Source organism: Miscanthus floridulus, chromosome 9 (genome assembly GCF_019320115.1).
Source record: "Miscanthus floridulus cultivar M001 chromosome 9, ASM1932011v1, whole genome shotgun sequence".
NCBI classification, from domain to species: Eukaryota; Viridiplantae; Streptophyta; class Magnoliopsida; order Poales; family Poaceae; genus Miscanthus; species Miscanthus floridulus.
In genome coordinates this window covers 134,455,222-134,477,667 of record NC_089588.1, presented here as the reverse complement: position 1 = coordinate 134,477,667, position 22,446 = coordinate 134,455,222, and the positions used below count along the sequence as shown (strand labels likewise).

General features: G+C 60.3%; 1 protein-coding gene across 1 annotated transcript; it reads right to left on the bottom strand.

Moving 5' to 3' along the window:
• Positions 1–707: 707 nt before the first annotated feature.
• On the bottom strand, positions 708–2,136 carry LOC136481005 (uncharacterized). The gene is made up of 3 exons (XM_066478402.1): positions 1,606–2,136; positions 957–1,358; positions 708–839 (listed from the first exon to the last, which is right to left on the bottom strand). The coding sequence occupies exons 1-3, from the start codon at positions 2,134–2,136 to the stop codon at positions 708–710; spliced, it is 1,065 nt and encodes a 354-aa protein (XP_066334499.1).
• Between the last annotated feature and the right edge of the window lie 20,310 nt (positions 2,137–22,446).

Genomic DNA, 22,446 nt, shown 5'->3' with positions numbered 1-22,446 from the left:
GAAAGAAATTTAAAACAAAATTATGCTAAGGGAGAACTAAGGAACGAAAGGGAACAAGTTTCTCCGAACGGAGCAACTCAAACCGATTGCGGTCATTTAAACACACGAACGTTTTACACAAGGGTCCCCCCCACACGAACTTAAACTCCTTACATTTACTAACTCCTTGCATTTAAAAAAAGGTATTAAACCGACCCCACGGCATCTGCTAGCGGCGCGACCGACGAAGGCGTAGGCTGCTCACCCCCTGGCGGCACGACGTTCGGCTCGACCGAGGCCGAGGCGACATTTCCCCCCAAACCAGGCTTCGGGCTATCCGTAGGCTCCAAAGCATTCTCTCCACGCATGCTTCGGGCCATGTCTTGACGGCGAACGTCCATCACCCACTCGGCGGAGACTTGCTCTGACACCGACCGCGCGTGCGGCAGCAAGCTCACCCCGATGGATTGGATGTCCTCCATGCTCAGACCTTCAGCATACCCACTGCAGATAGCATCGAAGTCCAGGTTCGGGTGGTGCATCGCCACTGAGGTCAGCACCCCCGACGCTCCATAAAATAGCACACTCCTAACGAGGTCCTTGACCGCATCTGGGACCTCCGCCAGCTGGACCACGGGCGTGCTGGTACTTGGCACCGACCCGAAGATTTTCGAGACGACAAGCTGGGCAACGTTGCGGATCTGGTCGAGATCCCCTTCGAGAGCGCGTCACTCTTCATGGGACTTGGCCAGCTCCTTGGCGTTCCGGCTGAAGCTCGCCTTGGATGTCTCTAGGTCTCGCTCCAGCGCCTTCACCTTTTCACCCAACTCTGGAGGAAGGTCGACAAACTTAGAAACAGGCTGAGGGAAAAATCAACACTACTAGAAAACAAAAGGGTACGCACCGATGCGAGAGGCCTCAAGGGTGGAGAAATCCTCTGCCTGCCAGGCCACCTACTCGCATAGCTGGGTACTCACGTCTTCCATCCCCATCACCTGGCTCTGGAGCACGAGCACTTCCTGATCCGCCTCCGACCGGGCCCTCTGCTCCGCCTCTAGGGCCTTCTGTGCCCTCTCCAGGGTGGCCCGCTCTGGCTCAAGGGCCGCCAAGGCCTCTTGAAGCACCGCCTCAGTATTGGCCAGGGATGTCCGCAGCCCTGCCTCAATCTCCTCATGGCGGGCCTTTGCTGCCTCGAGCCCTAGCTCGGTAGCAGTCGCCCGCTCCGCCGCACACTGCCCCTCCGCCCGCGCCACGGCCTCCTCGGCCGCCCGGATTTGGGACTCATGGCAAACGAACTCCGCCCGGCGCTCTAGCTCGGCCATCCGAGCGTGTTCCGCCCGAAAGAAGTACGACTTGTGGGACGACACCTTCCTTATTTCCTGTGAAAAAACAGGCGTTATAAAAACAACCAACGAAAGATTCAAAGGGCAAGGAGAAGTACCAAAAACTCACCTTCGCGGCAAGCTACAGGTCGACCTCAACCAGCTACCAGGCAAACTGAGCCTACTTCCGGGTGCTCTCTAGCTTCGCCGATAGCTCGGTGAGCTCGGACACCACGGCACGCCCTTGTCCGCCAAAAATTTCCTAGAGTTGGTGCTCCCGGGAATCCCGGAGGATGAACCTCGCCTTCGACGGGTCCTCGGGGAAGGGCCACTCCAGGTCACCCTCCGATGAACCGCCGGAGGGCCCAGCCTCCGACCAGACCACCACCAGCTCCCGCGACAACACCACCGGTTCCGCCATGGTATTCGCCTCGTTGTCAAACGGGATTTCCACCACCACATTTGCATGGGATGCCGCCGGGCGTCCCAGCTCCGTCCTAGCCACGCTTCCCTCCGGCGCCTTCGGCTCCGATGACAAGGATAGGTCGTGCAGCCCTCCACCCGGTGAGATAGGGAGTTCACTCTCCCTCGTCTCCTCCACCGCGACCGTCGAAGAAGGGGCCACGAGTGTCACCTCCACCGTTGACACCGGGATCACCGCCAACACCGACGCCGCCACTACTGCCTTATCAGCAGCCCCCCCGGGGGGCAACACCCTCGGGAGGGAAGACCTTGCTGCCACCACCCCGCTGCCACCTTCGCTCGCCGCCACACGCTGCAGTGTGGGCCTCCAAACCTCCTGCACAGGGGTCAGGGCGATGCTCAACCCCGGCATCCCCCGGCCACTAACAAAAATTGCGGGTAAGCCACACTCCACAAAGACTTGACTAGCAAGAATCGAAGCAGCAAGGAAACATACCGAGTGGCGAGCGGCACGACCCGAAAGGCAGGCTTCGACAACCACGGACCTACGGCCCGAGGACCGCTCCCAGGCTGTGACCCACTCCCCCTCGCTTCGAACGGGGTTGGAGTCATCCTGACCAGCTCCTACTCGGCCTACGGGTCACTATGACTCCTGGCTCAAGACTCCCCAACCGGAGCAGCGGGCGGGGCGTCCTCCGACTGCAAGTCGCGTATCGACCGGGCGCCAGTCTGCCCCTCAGACCACCTGGACTACTCGACTGCAGCCGCGATAGGCAAGGCCTCCTTTGGCTATAAGTCCGTCATTGGCACCGGTTCTGTCGCCGCACAAGCGCCCGTTCGCTCCTCGGACTGCCCGTCTCGTTCGGCCACGCCCGCCACAAACGACGACGGGACCGGCGACGCCACCAAGGGGCGCGGTGATCGTGGCCGCTTCACCGCCCACTCACCAACGACGTCCGCACTCGCTGCGCGCTTCCTCAACGCAGGAACCACTGCACGCCGCGCGGCCTCCTGCTCACCACCAGCGGACGTCGCCACAGGGCCGCGACGCTCCGCCAATGTCACAACGACCTCCCGACTCTCCTCCTCGTCGGAGAAGATCATGTCATCCAAATCTATAGGAGGGTCATCCGATGCGAGTTCCGACTCGACGTCGCTCCTACATTCCCTGGCCCTCATGCACCGGGTGACCTCCTTGTTCTTCTCTTCCTTCCACCGAACCTCCTCAGTTCTTTTCTTCTTCCGAGCGTCTGCCGCTTCCTTCTGAGCAGCTTGCCGGGCCTGGCCCTCTGATCCCTTGGGAAGGTGCGGCCAGGACTTGTTCTTTCTGAGCCCCTACGGAACGTACGACCCCCAATCAAGAAATAGGAAAAGCAGAGAAAAATGCGCGGATTAGAGAAAGGAACAAACCAGGCGGGACACGATCAAAGAGTTGAAAGGTATGGGCCTCCCTTCGACCCTCTCCTTGGGCCATAGCTACAGCACCCGGCCAATGTGACTCCATACCTCGTCACCCGGCAGATCCTGTGACGATGTATGGTCTGGGTCCGTGAGGCCGTCGTACATCCACATCGGCCGCACCCTCTCCGCCAATGGCACGACCCGGTGGCGGTACAGGGTGTGAAACACCTGCACCCCATTGAGACCGCTCTTCACAAGCTTCCGGAGCTCTGCCTCGATGACTCCCACCTTGTGCTTCTCCTTTTTGGCGCAGCCCCATGTCCAACTTTCTTTTTTCTCCGGCCTCCTATCGGTGAACACCAGGAATGGCGCCGCCGCCGGATTCCTGATGTAGAACCACTCCCCGTGCCACCCCCGATTGGAGTCGCAGGGGAGGTACCCAGGATATGAGTCTCCCACACCCGGCTTCCTCTGCAGGGCGAATCCTCCCACCAGCGTGATCTCAGCCGAGTCCCCCGCCATCAAGGCTCTCGGGGAGAACAGCCGCCGGAAGAAATCCGCGTGTGGCTCCATCCCAAGAAAAGCCTTGCAAATAGTAATGAATCCGGCGAGGTGCAGCACCCTCGTCGGATTGAGATGCTGCAGCTCCTGGCCCCACTCGTTGAGAAGCCCACGCAGGAACCAGTGTGCAGGGTATCCCAAACCTCGCTCGTGGAAGGTAACGAATGAAACCACCTTGTCGGAACGAGGTTGCGGGAACTCTTCCTTTCCGAGGACCCTCTAGTGCGCCACCTTCTGCGCCGGCAGAAACCCCTTCTGGACGAAGGCCTCCAGCACCGACTTCCTCACAGTGGACGACTTCCAGTACGACATCCTCACTCTGGATTGCAAAAAGAATTAGTAAGTTCTTCTCTTCTGCCCTCACCCTCTCCCTTCTCTTTCCTAGAGACCGCCGCGGCTCTCAGGAACACTCACGGCAAGAAAAGAAAGGGGGCGATAGAAGAAGAAGAACAGGCAAAAGAACAGAACAAAAACCTCTCCCTGCTCCTACTTAAAACAAAGGGGATGGCGGTTGGGGAAGGACGCACCAATCGGGGAAGGCAGAATGGCGGAGCGAGAATTTCTCTCTCTTTCCCATTTAATGCAGATGGGATGCCCCCTGACCGACGGGACATGCCCAGCACGATGAAACGACTCCTGATCAGGCGGGACGTCACCTGGCCATGGCCCACCACTACCGCATGATCAACCACAACCGTGTGCCGGGCACGAAAACTGAAGCGCCATCGCACGTGGATGACCCCCCGTCTCCCTAGGCCAGACCTAGAGAGACCCAACAGCGAAATCTTTGCCGGGAGAGATCAACCGGCCTCCTGAGTCGATCGATTCACTCAGGATAAACACCTGGGATATAGGTCCCAGTCGGGCGTCTTCGACTAGAGCTCTTCGAACCCCGTCTCTCAGGTTGCCAAGGTGAGCATATGTTCATTAATACAAACAGTTCACACAAGGGCTAACCCATGATTGACAAGCGCAGGTACCGGTCGGACGTTTTTGACTAGAGCTCTTCAAACTCCGTCACTCCAGTCGGGCAGGCACCACCACACGAAATCTCCGCCGAGAGACAACCAGACCTCCCTGAGTCGATCGAGTCACCCAGGATAGATCAACCGACCTCTTGAGTTGATCGATTCACTCAGGATAAGCACCTGAGATACAGGTAGGAAGCGAAGGGGCGCCCCATATGGGCCATGCCGACACCGTCTCGAATGATGAGCATGGGTCCCGGTCGGACATTTCTGACTGAAGCTCTCCGAACCTCGTCTCTCAGGTCATCAAGGTAAGCATATGTTCATTAAAATACAAAACTTTTCACACGAGGGCTAACCCACGATTGACAAGCGCAGGTGTCGGCGTTTTGGAACCGGGGGTCCCTCAACCGGCGAGTGAATTTGTGCTGCGTGCCCCTAATCCCGGATGGTGATGCAAAGAGACACAAGGTTTATACTGGTTCGGGCAATCGAGGCCCTACGTCCAGTCTGAGAGATCGATCTTGTATTCCTTGCACCGGAGTGCTTGTAGTAGGGGGTTACAAGCTAGGTGAGAGAGGGGGGATAGCCCCAGGTCTCGGCGAGGGTGGTGCGGGCTGCTTGAGATGTTGTTCTCAAGCAGCGTAGAAGTGTCTAGTTCTATCGGTGCGTTCGTCTTGCTGCCCGTCCCCCCCTAGAAATGGCCCTGACTACCTCCTTTTATAGTTACAAGGAGGAAGCGAGAGGTACATGAGAAGGCTACTATTTGCTGACGTATTCCGCTTCCTGGAGCAGTATGGCGTCGTGGGAGTTCCCGTCGATGTCTAGTCAGTATGGTCTTCAAGGCTGGCGATATGCTGCGCTCCCGTACTTTTGTTGACTTGGTGAAGCGCCGAGGTCTGGTGGCTGCCGTAGTAGGCTGTGTCGAGACCTGCCGTGCCGAGGCCGAGACCTACTGTGCTGAGGCCTGCTGTGCCGAGGCCTTTTAGCAGGTGGCAATGTGAGGCCTGGGCGGCCATCATCGATAGTTGATTTAGGCGGAATAGTGCGGAACGTGCGTCTACAGGATACGGTACCATGCGTTGTCAGTAAGGGATGGTAAAAAGGCGATTTGACCGTCGTCCTGTCGCTCCTGTCGCGGCGTACTGCCGATCGTGGCTTACGTAGTGGGGGCAGCCGGGCGCATTAATTGGATGCGATAGCCTGCCAGAGTGACTTTTGAGGCGGAGGCGACGAGGTTGCGGGACGAGCCCAGCCTCGGGCGAGGCGGAGCATGGCCAGTCCGCCCGAGGCCCTACCGGGAGCCTCGGGCGAGGCGGAACTCGGTTAGTTCGTCCGAGGCCTATTGGGGGTCTCGAGCGGGACGGACTGGTCGGTTCGCTGGTCCCGAGGTCACCGGCACCCGGTTCTGACTCCCCACGTCGTGTTCGTCCTTGGTGCAGGAGTTTAGGCAGCACAGTAGCCGGTAATCCCTGTACGGTCCCGTCGTGGATGGCAGGGTGCTGACGTGACGGACGTCTGGTCTGCCACTTCGCTGTACTGTGCCGTCGTGTGGTTTGTCGGAGTGGTTGAGCGCCTCGATGGGACGTGCGGAAGTGACATGCTGGTCATACTCGGTCTTATGCGTCGTGGGGATCTAGTACGGCTTGATGCAGGACATGGCGGGCGACGTGCTGGTTGCCGTGTAATGACGTCGTAGGGGGCAGTGGCTCTGCAGATGCCGAGGCCAAGCCATCGTGGGGGGCTCGGTGGTTATGGACCCTCAGGCTGCCGAGCCCGTGAAGCAAACTGTCGAGGCCTTGGGGGGAGCTGTTAGCCCTGGGTACTGATTCCGAGGCCACAGTAGCCCAGATGTGGCTCCCCACGCTGCATTGTCCTCGGAGCAGGAGCTGGCAGCATAGTGAGGCATGGGCGTCACGGTGGTTAGTACAGTGGCGGGTAACCCCTGCCCAGTCCTGCCTCCTGTCCCGTCAGTCGCTCTGCGGTACTGTGCCGAGCATGCGGCTGGTGTCAGGGGCAGCAGTCGGCTGAGTTAATGCGACACGGCGTTTTGTAAGAGGGACGGGAGGAGGAAGAGGCAGCGGAGTGCTGCCGAGCCCGCCTCGCGCGAGACGGAGGATCGGTGGCCCGGCCGAGGCCTGCGACGAGAGAGGGGGTCGGCCGAGGCCTTTGGTAGGGGGTCGCTCGAGGTCAGCGGCGAGGGGGCCTCGGGCGAGTCGGAGAATTGCAGACCTCGGTGATGGGGCCTCGGGCGAGTCGGAGAATCGGCCGAGGCCAGCAGCGTTTAGCTGGTTTCGATTTTTACGAAGTCTAAGCAGTTGTTTTTTGGATCTTGCTTAGGGTACCCCTTCTCACGGTATCGACAGTAGCCCCCGAGCCTTGGGGGGAGTGGAGGCACTCCCCCTGAGGTTCTGACGAGAATCGGCCCTTGATAGTTCCTGTCGGGATGGTGTTTCGTACTCGAGGTTTTGGTGGGTGCGCGCGAGCGCACCCGCCGGGTGTAGCCCCCGAGGCCCTGGAGGAGTGATTTCACTTCTCCAGGGGCTTTTTCTCTTTCGAGTGAGGAGTTTACATTGTGTTTGCCGGGCCCGTGGGTGCGAGTTCGGATCGCAGGGCCTCGACGATGCTACGGGAAGAGCCCCTTAGCCTCCGCCTGGAGCGAGAGGGCCGTCAGGAGTTCTCCCGGCTTTTTTGTCTGTCTCCCTCACGTCCTTTTCGCTCGGACGGGGGCTGTTTGCCGAGCCCACTCATGTGCGAGCCTGAGCCGCTGGGTCTCGGCAAAGTTGCAGGAGGAGCCCCCGAGTCTCTCGCACGGAGCGAGAGAGCGGTCAGAGGTCCCCCTGGCTTTTGGTTCGCCCCTCGCGCGTGAGGGTCTGTCGGCCGAGGCCCCCTCGGGTGCGAGCCTAGGTCGCGGGGTCTCGGCGTCTTTTGCGGAAGAAGCTCCCTAGCCTCTGTGCGGAGCAAGAGGGCCGTCAGGAGTCCTCCCGGCTTTTTGAACGACCCTCGCGCTTCCTTTTCGCTCGGAAGGAGGGTTTGTATTGCCGAGCCCCCTCGTGTGCGAGCCCAAGTCGCTGGGCCTCGGCAATGTTTTTGCAGGAAGAGTCCCTTAGCCTCTGCGCGGAGCAAGAGGGCCGTCAGGGATTCTCCTGACTTTTCGTTCGACCCTCGCGCTTCCTTTTCGCTCGGAAGGAGGGGTGGAAGATGCCACGCTACCCTCGGTGGGCGCGAGCGACGGCATTTCCGGTGAGCTGTTATCGGGTAAGTCCGAGTGGAGGCCCGTACCCCGTTCGCTGGGGGTCGGCTAGCGGTCCGGAGACGCGCTCCAAGAGTACCGGAGGGTTTCTCTAGTGGGCGCCGAGGCCGTTCGCTGGGCCTCGGTGGCTCGGTGCCTCCCTACGGTGGGATCCCATTCGGAGACTTCCCTGCCGGTCTCGGACACGACACAGGGCGTCCCAAGCGTTTCGCTTGCTTGGGGCCTCGGCCTCGTATAGGCTCGTCCGTAGTCGTCCCTGACTCTTTTGCCCTGGGGCGGCTGTCGAAACCCCTGGGGGCCCAGCCTTCGAACCCCTGGACCGTAACGGGCTCGGTTCGCTTGTCTTTATCTCGGGTGCAGGAAGAGCCCCCGAGCCTCCGCACGGAGCGAGAGGGCGGGTCAGGGGTCTTCCCGGCTTTTTTTGTCCGTCTCCCTCACGTCCTTTCGCTCGGACGGGGGCTGTTTGCCGAGCCCACTCGTGTGCGAGCCTGAGCCGCTGGGTCTCGGCAAAGTTGCAGGAGGAGCCCCCGAGTCTCTCGCACTGAGCGAGAGAGCGGTCAGAGGTCCCCCTGGCTTTGGTTCGCCCCTCGCGCGTGAGGGTCTGTCGGCCGAGGCCCCCTCGGGTGCGAGCCTAGGTCGCGGGGTCTCGGCGTCTTTTGCGGAAGAAGCTCCCTAGCCTCTGTGCGGAGCAAGAGGGCCGTCAGGAGTCCTCCCGGCTTTTTGAACGACCCTCGCGCTTCCTTTTCGCTCGGAAGGAGGGTTTGTATTGCCGAGCCCCCTCGTGTGCGAGCCCAAGTCGCTGGGCCTCGGCAATGTTTTTGCAGGAAGAGTCCCTTAGCCTCTGCGCGGAGCAAGAGGGCCGTCAGGGATTCTCCTGACTTTTCGTTCGACCCTCGCGCTTCCTTTTCGCTCGGAAGGAGGGGTGGAAGATGCCACGCTACCCTCGGTGGGCGCGAGCGACGGCATTTCCGGTGAGCTGTTATCGGGTAAGTCCGAGTGGAGGCCCGTACCCCGTTCGCTGGGGGTCGGCTAGCGGTCCGGAGACGCGCTCCAAGAGTACCGGAGGGTTTCTCTAGTGGGCGCCGAGGCCGTTCGCTGGGCCTCGGTGGCTCGGTGCCTCCCTACGGTGGGATCCCATTCGGAGACTTCCCTGCCGGTCTCGGACACGACACAGGGCGTCCCAAGCGTTTCGCTTGCTTGGGCCTCGGCCTCGTATAGGCTCGTCCGTAGTCGTCCCTGACTCTTTTGCCCTGGGGCGGCTGTCGAAACCCCTGGGGGCCCAGCCTTCGAACCCCTGGACCGTAACGGGCTCGGTTCGCTTGTCTTATCTCGGGTGCAGGAAGAGCCCCCGAGCCTCCGCACGGAGCGAGAGGGCGGTCAGGGTCTTCCCGGCTTTTTTGTCCGTCTCCCTCACGTCCTTTTCGCTCGGACGGGGCTGTTTGCCGAGCCCACTCGTGTGCGAGCCTGAGCCGCTGGGTCTCGGCAAAGTTGCAGGAGGAGCCCCCGAGTCTCTCGCACGGAGCGAGAGAGCGGTCAGAGGTCCCCCTGGCTTTTGGTTCGCCCCTCGCGCGTGAGGGTCTGTCGGCCGAGGCCCCCTCGGGTGCGAGCCTAGGTCGCGGGGTCTCGGCGTCTTTTGCGGAAGAAGCTCCCTAGCCTCTGTGCGGAGCAAGAGGGCCGTCAGGAGTCCTCCCGGCTTTTTGAACGACCCTCGCGCTTCCTTTTCGCTCGGAAGGAGGGTTTGTATTGCCGAGCCCCCTCGTGTGCGAGCCCAAGTCGCTGGGCCTCGGCAATGTTTTTGCAGGAAGAGTCCCTTAGCCTCTGCGCGGAGCAAGAGGGCCGTCAGGGATTCTCCTGACTTTTCGTTCGACCCTCGCGCTTCCTTTTCGCTCGGAAGGAGGGGTGGAAGATGCCACGCTACCCTCGGTGGGCGCGAGCGACGGCATTTCCGGTGAGCTGTTATCGGGTAAGTCCGAGTGGAGGCCCGTACCCCATTCGCTGGGGGTCGGCTAGCGGTCCGGAGACGCGCTCCAAGAGTACCGGAGGGTTTCTCTAGTGGGTGCCGAGGCCGTTCGCTGGGCCTCGGTGGCTCGGTGCCTCCCTACGGTGGGATCCCATTCGGAGACTTCCCTGCCGGTCTCGGACACGACACAGGGCGTCCCAAGCGTTTCGCTTGCTTGGGCCTCGGCCTCGTATAGGCTCGCCCGTAGTCGTCCCTGACTCTTTTGCCCTGGGGCGGCTGTCGAAACCCCTGGGGGCCCAGCCTTCGAACCCCTGGACCGTAACGGGCTCGGTGCCCAGTTCCTTTGCCTGAAAGGAATCGGGTGGAGGTTACCTCTCTCCCCGCGGTTAGCAACGGCAGGCGCGCCTTTTGAGGCAGCTTTTTCGGGGAGGTGAAACGGCGCCTGCTGCTGCTGCGGTCGGGCGCGACGTGGCGTCAGTCGACGGGACGTAACTGCACGCGCAATTAATGAGGAGGGAGTGGGCGGTAAGACCGGATCTGGATAACCGCGCCGGATTTTCTGGGGGAAACTTCCCCGATTTCGTCGCCCGGCGGTTTCGACTCGTCCCTGCATAAATACGCAAACAGCCTCGCCCTCTCCCTCCTTACCTTTTCCGCGTTTGCTTTTGCTGCCTCCGTGCCGTTGCTGAGAGCACAGAGCGCCGGGGAAGAGAAGGGCGAGGGCGAGAGATCGAAAGAGAGAGGGAGAGAGATTACCGCCGTAGCAGCGTCCTCCGCCGCGCAATGGCTGGTGGTCCCGTCATCCTCCCGGCGGATCCCTGGGAGCGGTCCGACGTCACCGAGGAGAAGCTGCAGTCGCTCGTGGAGGCCGGTCTTCTTCGCCCGATCACCGACCCCGACGAGCCGGAGTGGATTGCTCCGGGGGACGAGTCGGAGCCGAGGCCGCGCGACGGTTACGTGGTGAGCTTCGTCGTCTTCCACGAGCGAGGCTTTGGGTCGCCGGCGGATAGCTTCATGCGGGCACTCCCGCACTACTATGGCGTGGAGCTGCACAATTTCAGCCCCAACTCCATCGCGCAGGCGGCCATCTTCGTCGCCGTCTGTGAGGGGTACCTGGGGATCGCTCCCCACTGGGAGTTGTGGCTCCATTTGTTCCGAGCGACGTTCACCTCCAAGCCGGGGGGGACGAGGGGGGCTCGGAAGGCGCAGAGGGCCGGCGGCTGCACCCTTCACGTGCGCCAAGACCGGCAGTCCCTCTACATCCCGGCCCAGCTGTCAACGTCCAACCGTCGTTGGTATGACGGCTGGTTCTACCTCCGCAACGACGGCGGAGGACTTCCCCCTTATACCGGGCGGGTTGTGGAGAGCCGACCGGAAAAATGGGGATACGGCGTCGCCAAGGCCGATCAGCCTAGGCTGGAACCGCTCCTGAGGGCCCTGGGGAAGCTGCGTGACCACGGCCTTTCGGCGGCCGTGGTTGTGGCGGCTTTTCACCGCCGGAGGGTGTTGCCTCTGATGGCCCGGCGGCGGCGGCTGTTCGAGATGACCCCAGGTGATTCGATCGCCGGTGTCAAGATGTCCGCCTTCGCTCTTACCGACGACGAGACCCTGCGTCGGGTGAGAGAGGCGGTAGACGGGAAGCCGAGGCTCGATGACTTGATGCCGTTCCCGATGCGCCCGTCGCGGGGGTATGTCTCGCTGGTAAGTTGGATGTTGCCGAGGCTCCCGCTGCCTTCTTGTTTTTCGCCTTTTTTGTCTGTCGTCTTACTTCGTCGTTCCCACAGGGGATGAGAGACGTGCGAGGCTCCCCGCCGCCCGTTCCCGAGGACACCTGGCGGCGATCCGTGAACAGGGCGCGCGCCGAGGAGGCGAAGAAGAAGAAAGATGCCAAGGAGGCGAAGCGCACGAAGAAGCTCCTTGCGCGCGAAAAGCTGGACGCCCGTCGCCGGCGTCAGAGTCTCGATGGTCTCCCGTGGAGCCGTCTCCCTCGTCGTCGGTGTCGGATTCTTCGAGCGACGGCGGCGGGCGCGAGGTGGGGTCGGCCTGCCTGGAACACCTCCCCGACATCAGGGAGATGGTTCCCGGGGCGCCGGCAAGGAGCCTGACGCCCCTAGGAGGAGGAGGAGGCGTCCCGGGGCCAGTGGTGGCCCGTCCCGGGGCCGAGGCCGACACACCCGAGGCGCGGGTGTCGGAGGAGCGTGCCGTCGGCCCGACGGGTTCGACGATGGAGGTGGAGCGGGTGACCGTGGGGGCGACCCCATCATTTCCGCAAAGGGTCGAGGAGGTGCCGGGGTCCGACGAAGGCCAGCTGGCGCTGGTGGATACCGAGGCCGCGCTGCTGCCACCACCGCCGCCGTTGCAGAGGAGGCTGGCGGTGTCGAAGCGGCTGCATCCCCGTTCGCGGTAAGTGTCTTCCGTGGTGGAGTCCGCTTCTTGTTTGCCCCTTGGTCGCATGCTGACCTTGGGAGTGTCTTTTCTTCCAGCCAGACGCTTCTGGTGGGAGACCCTCCCTTGGCGCCCCGTAAGGCGCTCAAGGTGAACGTTAGCTCCTCCGCCCATCAGGCAGCGGAGGCGCAGGCTGGCGTGCGACGCGGCGCGGCGTCGGGCGAGGCCGTTTCGGGGGAGGCGGCTGCCCAGGAGAAGGAGGCTGAGGCGTCTGCTATTGCCGAGGCTATTGAGGGCGAGGCCGGAGCCCCGAGGCCTCCAATGTCAGGGCGGTGGACGCCGGGGCCACCGAGGTAGAGATGGCGGAGGCCAGAGCCCCCGGGTCCGTCGAGGCCGAGGCGATGGAGACGGAGCAAGTTTTGGCGCCGCCCCTGGTTCAGACAATCTCGTCTGATGATTCCTCCCGAGGGAAGGAGGCGGCGGACGTCGAGGCGATCAGTACCGCGGAGCAACCAGTCCCAGATCCCGCCGAGGGGAGTTCGGCTCTTGTCCGGCTACGGCCCGAGCCTCGCGGGTGGAACTTCCCGCGTGTTTTCTGGCGGAACCGGGCTGACCCCGAGGGGGAGCCCGTGTTCGCCCTTGAAGATACCGCAGAGGGGGGGCATTGGGGTACCCTCGAGCAGTACCGCCAATTGGCAGTGCGGTCGCTGCAGACAGCGATGACTATTATCGGTCAGGACTTGCCCGGTGTCACGCGGGTAAGTACTTTCCCCTCTCGTGCCGCGTTGTTTTTTCTCCGAGCCCCCACGCAGTGTTTGACGTGTGTTTTTTGTTTTGCCTCCTTAGGAGCTCGAGGCCCGATCCCTTGGGAAGTCGGTGTTCCTGCGAAATGAGAGGGATATCTGGGACCAGCTCCGGCGCCAAAAGGGCCTGCTTGCCGATGCCCAGGGGCTGTTGTCGGCACGGAGTGCGGAAGTGGAGGACCTCCGCCTTCGTTGTGCTGATATTCAGGCGGAGTTGGCCACGGCTAAGGAGCAGTCCGCCCCTCTGGTGGCCAAGATCAAGGAACTGGAGGAGGAGCGAGACTCCTTCAGGCTTCGGGCCCAAGAGGCGACGGCCTCTGCTAAGGAAACAGCCGGGCAGCTGGGTGCGGAGCAGAGCGAGCATCAGGCGACGAAAGTCGCCTTGGCAGAGGCTACCCAGGCGGCCGAGGCCTCTCGGGTCGAGGTCTCAGTCTGGAAGAGCAAGGCCGAGGGTAAGTTCCGCTGAACTATGTTCCTCGCTCTGTTTGCTCTTCTTGTCCTGGTTCGCGCTTGACTCCTGTCCCCTTGTTGTGACGTAGGTCTGGAGAAAGAAGCCTCCCAGGCGGCTGAGGCCTCCGTCGCGGCGCAAGCAGCGCTGGATGTCGAGGTCCGGGAGCACGAGGCGCTGCGCAGCGCTGTCCGGTCCGCCTGCGAGGCTCTGGACGCCGAGGAGGTCCAATCAGCTAGCTCCCTTGGGAGCCGCCTGATCGCGTTGAGCGGCCACGTCCGCGAGAGACTCCGAGGGGCGTTGCACACGGGTGTCAAGCGTGCCCTGGCCGTCGTCTCCTCGCACTACGCCATCAACCTCGAGGCTGTCAGCGACGGCTATGTGTTGCCAGAAGATGACGAGGAGGCTGATGCAGAGGTCGTGAGGCTGTTGGAGGCGGCCGAGGCGCCTGGCACTGCGTTGGCCAAGCTATTTGAAGAAGAGGTGGTCCCTCCCGCGCCAGCCGCCGATCCTTGAGCTTTGACCTGGGCCAAAAGGGGCCATGTAACCGGATTGGGTTAGTTGCCGAATCGTGACGTTTTTGTGGCCGTCGAGGCCCTTAAAATATTTGCGTATGTGTGTTTCTTAACCGTTTTCCATTCTATTTCTAAGTCCGTGCCCTCTGTCTCGATCGCGAAGAAATCCCTCGGAACCTAAGCCGTCCTTCGGCGAAGGGTGGTGAGGGAGCTGCCGTAGCCCAGAGGCGTAGGCCGTTCTCACGACTCGGCCGGCCCTTTGGCCTCCAGACAAGCTTTTGGTCTCTGGGTTTCTTGCGAAGATCCCGTCGGAGTGCGAGAGAGTTTGGCGTGGAAATTTTCGGAAAACGGTTAAGAAAGGGTGTCCGGGACTTAGGGGGGTTCCCCCTTTTTAGCCCCCGAGGGAGGCTCGACTTTGCAGAGGCAGAGCCGAGTCTCCCTTATTGCGTTATAGTGACGTCGAGCCCCTATCGATAGACAACCTCTCTGCAAAGAACTTCCTCGGAGCCTAAGCTGTCCTTTGGGCGAAACGGTGGTGAGGGAGCTGCCGTAGCCCAGAGGCATAGGCCGTTCTCACGGCTCGGCCGGCCTTTTCGCCTTTGAGACGATCTTTCGGTCCTTAGGTTCTATACAATCGATTTGTCTATAAGGGGGTTCCTCGAAAGATTATAACAACTAAAGAACGCTTCTTTATTGTATTTCGAGGAACAATGTAAACAACGTTTGGAAATTTAAGGGTAGAAACGACGTAGCTGTTCTATGTTCCAAGCGTTGGTGAAGATTTCGCCCTTCTCGTTGGCTAACTTGTAGGTCCCGGGCTTCAGCACTTGAGCGACGATATACGGCCCTTCCCAGGGTGGGGTCAGCTTGTGGCGGCCCTTGTTGCTCTGCCTCAGTCTCAGCACCAGGTCGCCCACCTTCAGGTCCCGGCTTTGGACGCGCCGGGCTTGGTAGCGTCGTAGGGCTTGTTGGTACCTGGCTGAGTGTAGCAGCGCGACGTCCGCGGCCTCGTTGAACTTTCGTGCAACGTGGTTGAGTTCGAGACCGTCGAACTTGTTCTCCAAACGACGTACCAACGCGCAGTACGCCTTCATTCTGGGGTCATGGCAGCTTGACTCTTTCATCACCTGATCGACGACGAGTTGCGAATCACCCCGTACGTCGAGACTGTCGTACTCCAAGTTCGATGGCGATTTGCAGGCCGTTGACGAGGGCCTCGTATTCGGCGACATTGTTGGAGGCGGCGAAGTGAAGCCGGATCATGTAGCGCATGTGTATTCCAAGGGGCGAGACCAGGAGCAGGCCCGCGCCGGCCCCAGTCTTCATCAGAGACCCGTCGAAGTATATGGTCCAGCATTCTGATTGGGTTTGAACGGGTGGCAGCTGTGTGTCGGTCCATTTGGCTACAAAGTCGGCCAGGACCTGTGATTTGATCGCTTTCCGAGGCGCGAAAGACAAGGTCTCCCCCATGAGTTCGACAGCCCATTTGGCTATTCTACCCGAGGCCTCCCGGTTTTGGACTATCTCTCCCAGGGGAAAAGACGACACCACAGTCCACCGGGTGGGACTCGAAGTAGTGACGCAGCTTGCGTCGGGCCAGGATTATGGCGTAAACCAACTTCTGGATGTGGGGGGTAACGTGTCTTAGTCTCGGAGAGCACTTCGCTGATGAAGTAGGACAGGTCGATGGACGGGCAGAGCGTGTCCCTTCTCCTGCCTCTCGACGACTACGGCCGCGCTGACCACTTGGGTCGTCGCGGCGACGTAGAGTAAAGAGGTGTTCGCCCTCGGTGGGCGGAACCAGGACGGGGGGGTTGGTGAGCAGTGCTTTGAGCTTGGCGAGGGCTTCCTCGGCCTCGGCGGTCCAAGAGAAGCGCTCGGACTTTCTCAAGAGGCGGTACAGGGGCAGGCCTTTTTCGCCGAGGCGCGAGATGAAGCGGGCGACCCTTCTTCTTCCCCTTGGCGTCGTTGTTGGGGAAGATGGCCCCCACCGCCTCTTCGCCCGAGGCGAAGTTGGTGGCGATGTCGAGGAGCGCGGCCGCAGAGCGCGGGATGTTGCGTCCTAGCTCTCGGACCAAGTCCCGACAAGTGGTGCCGGAGAGGAAAGCCTGAACGATCTCCGAGTCACCGACGCTGGGTAGCTCGGTGCACTGTTTGGAGAAGCGCCGGATGAAGTCTCGGAGAGACTCGTCCGGCTTCTGGCGGCAGCTCTTAAGATCCCAGGAATTCCCAGGGCGCATGTAAGTGCCCTGGAAGTTCCCGACGAAGATCCTAACCAAGTCGCGCCAGTCGTGGATTTGCGAGGGGGGGAGATGCTCAAGCCAGGCTCGCGCCGAGTCCGTCAAGAGCAAAGGGAGATTGCGGATGATGAGCAGATCATCGTCCGCGCCACCCAGTTGGCAGGCCAGGCGATAATCGGCGAGCCAAAGTTCCGGGTTGGTCTCGCCACTGTACATCGCGAGGTTGGCCGGCTGTCTGAACCGGGCAGGGAAAGGAGCAACGCGGATGGCCCTGCTGAAGACCCGAGGTCCTAGCGGCTCAGGGGAAGGACTGCGGTCCTCTCCACTGTCGTAGCGGCCGCCTCGGTGTGGGTGGTAGCCTCGGGCGGCTCCGTCGTCGTGGCGCCGTCGCCTGCCAACTACTTCGTGGTTGCCCTGTGCCTCGCGTTGGTCCCTAAGTCGGTCGCGCACCGAGGGGGCCCTGTCGACCGTTGGTGCGCGAGCGGCCTCGGGACGGACCGAGGCATCCTGACCCCCTTGAGGTTGCGCTGTGTGTTGCTCCGAAGTGCCTCCACGCCGGCGGGAGGCGGAACTCTCGGCCTGCTGCACTGCTACGGTCTCGAGGAGGTCGCGGAGCTCTCCGCGGACCCGTCGCCCTTCGGTGGTGGAGGGCTCGGGCATCGCTCGGACCAGCATCGCAGCAGCTGCGACATTCTGGCTAGCGCGGTTAAAGATTGGGGGTGGCTCTCCCCCCTCGTTGTCGTTGATGCGGTTTTGGACGTCGCGGGCCCTCCCTCGGGCTCCTCCGCCCTCACCGTGCCCTCGCTGCTCCTGCTCGAGAGTGTCCCGGAGCTATTGCAGAAGGAGTTGGTCCTGTTCGACCTTGGCCTGAAGCTCACGGAGCTGCTCCAGGCCTGGGTGACGATGCCCCCCGCGAACGGGATTCTCGTTCCGTGCTGTCGGGGCTACGAGACGCGGAGGTGTGGCATCACGCGCCCCTGCCCGGGGCGGTGAATGGTTGCCTGTCCTCTCTTCCTCTTCGCCCGCCGTTGGCATCCCGAGCCCGACGTGGAAGCACTCACGGGACGGATCGTAAGTCCCTTCGTCGTCGGAGTCGGAATAGCCGAGGCAGTAGTCGCTTGTGGCCAAGAATTGGCGCAAAGCCCCAGGGTTGTGGAGTTCGGAGAAATCCACCCCGAGCCATGCCTCGTCCTCGTCCGAGGGGTCGGAGTGGGTGCTCAGGTCGAGAGCGAAGCGCTGGCGGCGTTCCGAGGGGTGCTCGTGAGCGGCAGCGTAAGTGTAAGCGTAAGAGGTGGCGGCATTTCTCAACCCAAAGGGGTATGGGAACGGGGCCGTTTCCAGATTCTGCCCCGCCGGGGTCGGTTCTTCAGGGAGTGGCGGAGCGGGGTTAGATGACTGGGCATCGCCGTAAGCCCCCGGCGACTTTCCCTTGTCCAGGCTCAGGTCAGACAGGTCCCCAGCCAGGGACCCCGTACCAACAGCTGGTCGCAGGATATCGGCGGGGAGTGGCGTGCCGCCCCGGGCTCGCGCAGCGTCGGGGTGGCCTTGCTCGCGCCGTGCCTGGCGAGCGTGGCGAGAGCGGCCGCCGGGCGCCGCCTGCGCCTGGGCTGCCGGGGCGCGACTTCGTCGTCGGACGGTGGGGTTCGAGGAGTGAGGAGCACCATGTCGTACTCATGTCCTAGAGACATGAACTCTAGGCTCCCGAACCAAACTATGGTGCCGAGACGCAATGGTCGTATGTGGTCTGCCATCCGGAACTTGCTAGGATGACGAAGCTGACACGCAGAGGCCCCTACCTGGCGCGCCAACTGTCGGTGTTTCGGAACCGGGGGTCCCTCAACCGACGAGTGAATTTGTGCTGCGTGCCCCTAATCCCGGATGGTGATGCAAAGAGACACAAGGTTTATACTGGTTCGGGCAATCGAGGCCCTACGTCCAGTCTAAGAGATCGATCTTGTATTCCTTGCACCGGAGTGCTTGTAGTAGGGGGTTACAAGCTAGGTGAGAGAGGGGGATAGCCCAGGTCTCGGCGAGGGTGGTGCGGGCTGCTTGAGACGTTGTTCCCAAGCAGCGTAGAGGTGTGTAGTTCTATCGGTGTGTTTGTCTTGCTGCCCGTCCTGGAAATGGCCCCGGCTACCTCCTTTTATAGCCACAAGGAGGAAGCCAGAAGTACACGAAAAAGCTACTATTTGCGGACGTATTCCGCACGTATTCCGCTCCCTGGAGCAGCATGGCGTCATGGGAGTTCCCGTCGATGTCTAGTCAGTATGGTCTTCAAGGCTGGCGATATGCTGCGCTCCTGTACTTCTGTTGACTTGGTGAAGCGCCGAGGTCTAGTGGCTGCTGTAGTAGGCTGTGTCGAGACCTGCCGTGCTGAGGCCGAGACCTACTGTGCTGAGGCCTGCTGTGCCGAGGCCTTTAGCAGGCGGCAATGTGAGGCCTGGGCGGCCATCGTCGATAGTTGATTTAGGCGGAATAGTGCGGAACGTGCGTCTACAGGATACGGTACCATGCATTGTCAGTAAGGGATGGTAAAAAGGCGATTTGACCGTCGTCCTGTCGCTCCTGTCGCGGCGTACTGCCGATCGTGGCTTACGTAGTGGGGGCAGCTGGGCGCATTAATTGGATGCGATAGCCTGCCAGAGTGACTTTTGAGGCGGAGGCGACGAGGTTGCGGGACGAGCCCAGCCTCGGGCGAGGCGGAGCATGGCCAGTTCGCCCGAGGCCCTACCGGGAGCCTCGGGCGAGGCGGAACTCGGTTAGTTCGTCCGAGGCCTATCGGGGGTCTCGAGCGGGACGGACTGGTCGGTTCGCTGGTCCCGAGGTCACCGGCACCCGGTTCTGACCCCCCACGTCGTGTTCGTCCTTGGTGCAGGAGTTGGCAGCATAGTGAGGCATGGGCGTCACGGTGGTTAGTACAGTGGCGGGTAACCCCTGCCCAGTCCTGCCTCCTGTCCCGTCAGTCGCTCTGCGGTACTGTGCCGAGCATGCGGCTGGTGTCAGGGGCAGCAGTCGGCTGAGTTAATGCGACACGGCGTTTTGTCAGAGGGACGGGGAGGAGGAAGAGGCAGCGGAGTGCTGCTGAGCCCGCCTCGCGCGAGACGGAGGATCGGCGGCCCGGCCGAGGCCTGCGACGAGAGAGGGGGTCGGCCGAGGCCTTTGGTAGGGGGTCGCCCGAGGTCAGCGGCGAGGGGGCCTCGGGCGAGTCGGAGAATTGCAGACCTCGGTGATGGGGCCTCGGGCGAGTCGGAGAATCGGCCGAGGCCAGCAGCGTTTAGCTGGTTTCGATTTTTATGAAGTCTAAGCAGTCATTTTTTGGATCTTGCTTAGGGTACCCCTTCTCACGGTATCCGACACCTGGCTTTGGAATGGGAATGGGGTGGAAAGGGTGTGGTAACGGTGTTAAAACCTGACTATACTATTATATACTTGATATGCTAATACATAGGAAACCCTAGCCTTATAGGTTCCTTTTGAATATATCCGACTTGCATCCAATTACACAAAGCAAGGCTCATAGGGTTGGGAGTGGCCAGTACAAATCGTACTGATAAATTTTGGCATACAGGTTCTGCTGAGGAGTATAGCTCCGAGGAGTTTGACGGTTGAGGGATTCGTTCCTATGCTCGAGTTTGGCGATCTTATCTTCAAGCTGTTCTGAATGAATGCTACTTTTGATTCCGCCAATGCGGCGATGTAATAATTTATGTAATTCCGCACTATTTGTACTCTGATATTATCGATGTATGGATGTGATCATCGACTGGAATTTGGGTAATATGATCTACCACGGTCTTATTACACTTTGACTCTGTGGATTTCCCATCGTGGAAATCGGGGTTGTTTCAGTTGGTATCAGAGCCATACTTGACCTTAGGACGAAACCCTTAGAAATGGACGATAGAATAGGACGTGAACAGCCCCTTTTTCGGTTATATACCGACCCTGCATTTACTTTTATGCAAGGCTTATCTATTATAGACCTGCTAACACATGTCCCCTTGAAACATGCAGATGGCAACGAACGTCGACTGGCCGCCTCTAGGACCGCTACCTCTGGACCACGCCAAGCTTACCTTTGACCTACGTGAGCTCGGGGGTTTTGCACAGACCCTCTGCCGAGTTCTCGTCACGTTAGGTGTTCCCGAGGAGCTTGTCAAGGTCACCTGCACTGGGAAGCCAGCTCAGGATGGAGGAATCGAAGGACCGGTTGTCACCTCAGTCGAGTTCCCAGCTAGCACCACCCTACCTTCTGTCCCAGCTTTCACCGAGATGACTGTAGAGGACACAGTTGAGGAGGGACTGCGAGCTATCTCACACAAGGCACTTCGCAGTGTGATGAGGGACCACTATGAGCACCTGAAGACGACAGAGTTCCGTCTACTTCCCCAGGCCCTCGACCTCAGCCTTACCCCCAGTGAGTAGAGTTTCGCAGTAGGTAGAGTTATCCTTGCAGAGGAGGACAGATGCCTTCGAGTCTCAGCTATCCACCTTCTAGAGCAGGACAGGTACGTGACCCAGCTTGAGCAGAAGAGACGACAGTACCAGGCCCTTCGGTGGGAGTACCAGGAGCGAGACTCACAGGGAGCACAGGAGCGAGCTAGTCTACTCGAGGCAAGTTGCCAAGCTACAGGATGAGCTCAACCGTCGTGAAGAAGTTCATAGGGCCGAGGTCGCTGACCTACAGGACAAAGCCACCGACCTAGGCAACAGGAACTGCTACCTCGACAGCAAGGTCTTGGAGTTGCAGAGAGAGTTGGATGACAAGAAGGCCAAGTTCAGCCGCAGAGGAGACCGAGAGAGGTCCAAGGGGATTGATATGCTGAAAATCCAATCCAAGAACAAGACCATGACCCAGGAGTTAGAGGAGTTCAGGAAGAAGGCCGTTCGCAACCAGGGTCACCTGATCGAGGCACTCAGGTAGACCGAGTACAATAGGACAAGTGTGAGAGGACATGGCAGGCATGGCAGAAGTCTGATAGGAAGCGCCTCAGGGGAGAAGGGAAGGGTATGTGGGATCAGCTACCCAAGGAGATTCACAGCAAGACGAAGCCTATGATAGAGGAGTTTGAGTTAGCCCTGACTCGCCTCAACCTAGACGCCTACCCTACCCTACCTGGAGCCAAGCCTACTGAGGAGCTCGCCGAGGCTTTGAGTATGTGTCCCGACTTCACAAGTCTGACGAGGAGATCGAGATTGAGAACAGTCATATCCCAGCTGCAGTGTACAAGTTAGAGTAGATGACCCTACGTGGTCATGAGTCATGTCAGTAGCTTCCATAGGTGTACCCCGTAGATGTATCCCTTATGAGATGTATTATGAGACTCTATGCGTAGTATGATTCTCGCACGTCTTCAAGTGTAGCCACTGGAGATGATGCTATGTAATAAAACCCATGTAATGAATGTTTTGGATCTTATTGCATCTTATGGATCTTAATGCTTCTTTGTAATGAGTGTTGGATAGTATAAATGTTTTTCTTTAAATCATCAAAATTATATAATCATATTGAATTATAAGCACTTATGGCACAAGCACTAAAATTCCTATGATCCGTATTACAGATGCCGAACCGCCGATCTAATCGCTAATGAACCGTGGACGTGCACCCATCCCCGAACCAGCCGAACCCAATGGGGGATGTGGTGGCAACAACCGTGGCCGTGGCCGCGGACGTGGACGTGGAGGAATACCCTTCAACTTGGAGAATACCCCCCGCCGCCTGTTGAGGAGAACATTCCACCACCACCACTACCGAACCTGGCGGAAGTGATGGCACAACAGACCCAGCTTCTTGCAGCTCTTGTTGAAGGAGCAAACCGTCGCCAGGGAGGACAGCAGAATGACTTCCAAGGAAGCTAGAAGGATTCCTAAAGCTAAGGCCACCTTCCTATGATGGCACCGATCCTGACCCACTGGTAGCCGATGACTGGCTCAAGGAAATGGAGAAGAAGCTTGACCTCACTACTTTCACCGATGATGAGTGTGTTGGAGCTGCCACACACCAGCTCACGGGTGCAGCACGCGCCTGGTGGGACAGTTTCAGTGACTCCCATGAGGACCCTGCCCACATCTCATGGGATGAGTTCGCTGAAGCATTCACTGAGTATCACATTCCCAAGGGTATCATGGAGGCCAAAGCCGAGGAGTTCCGCAACATCAAGATGGGAAAGGACAGGGTGACTGAG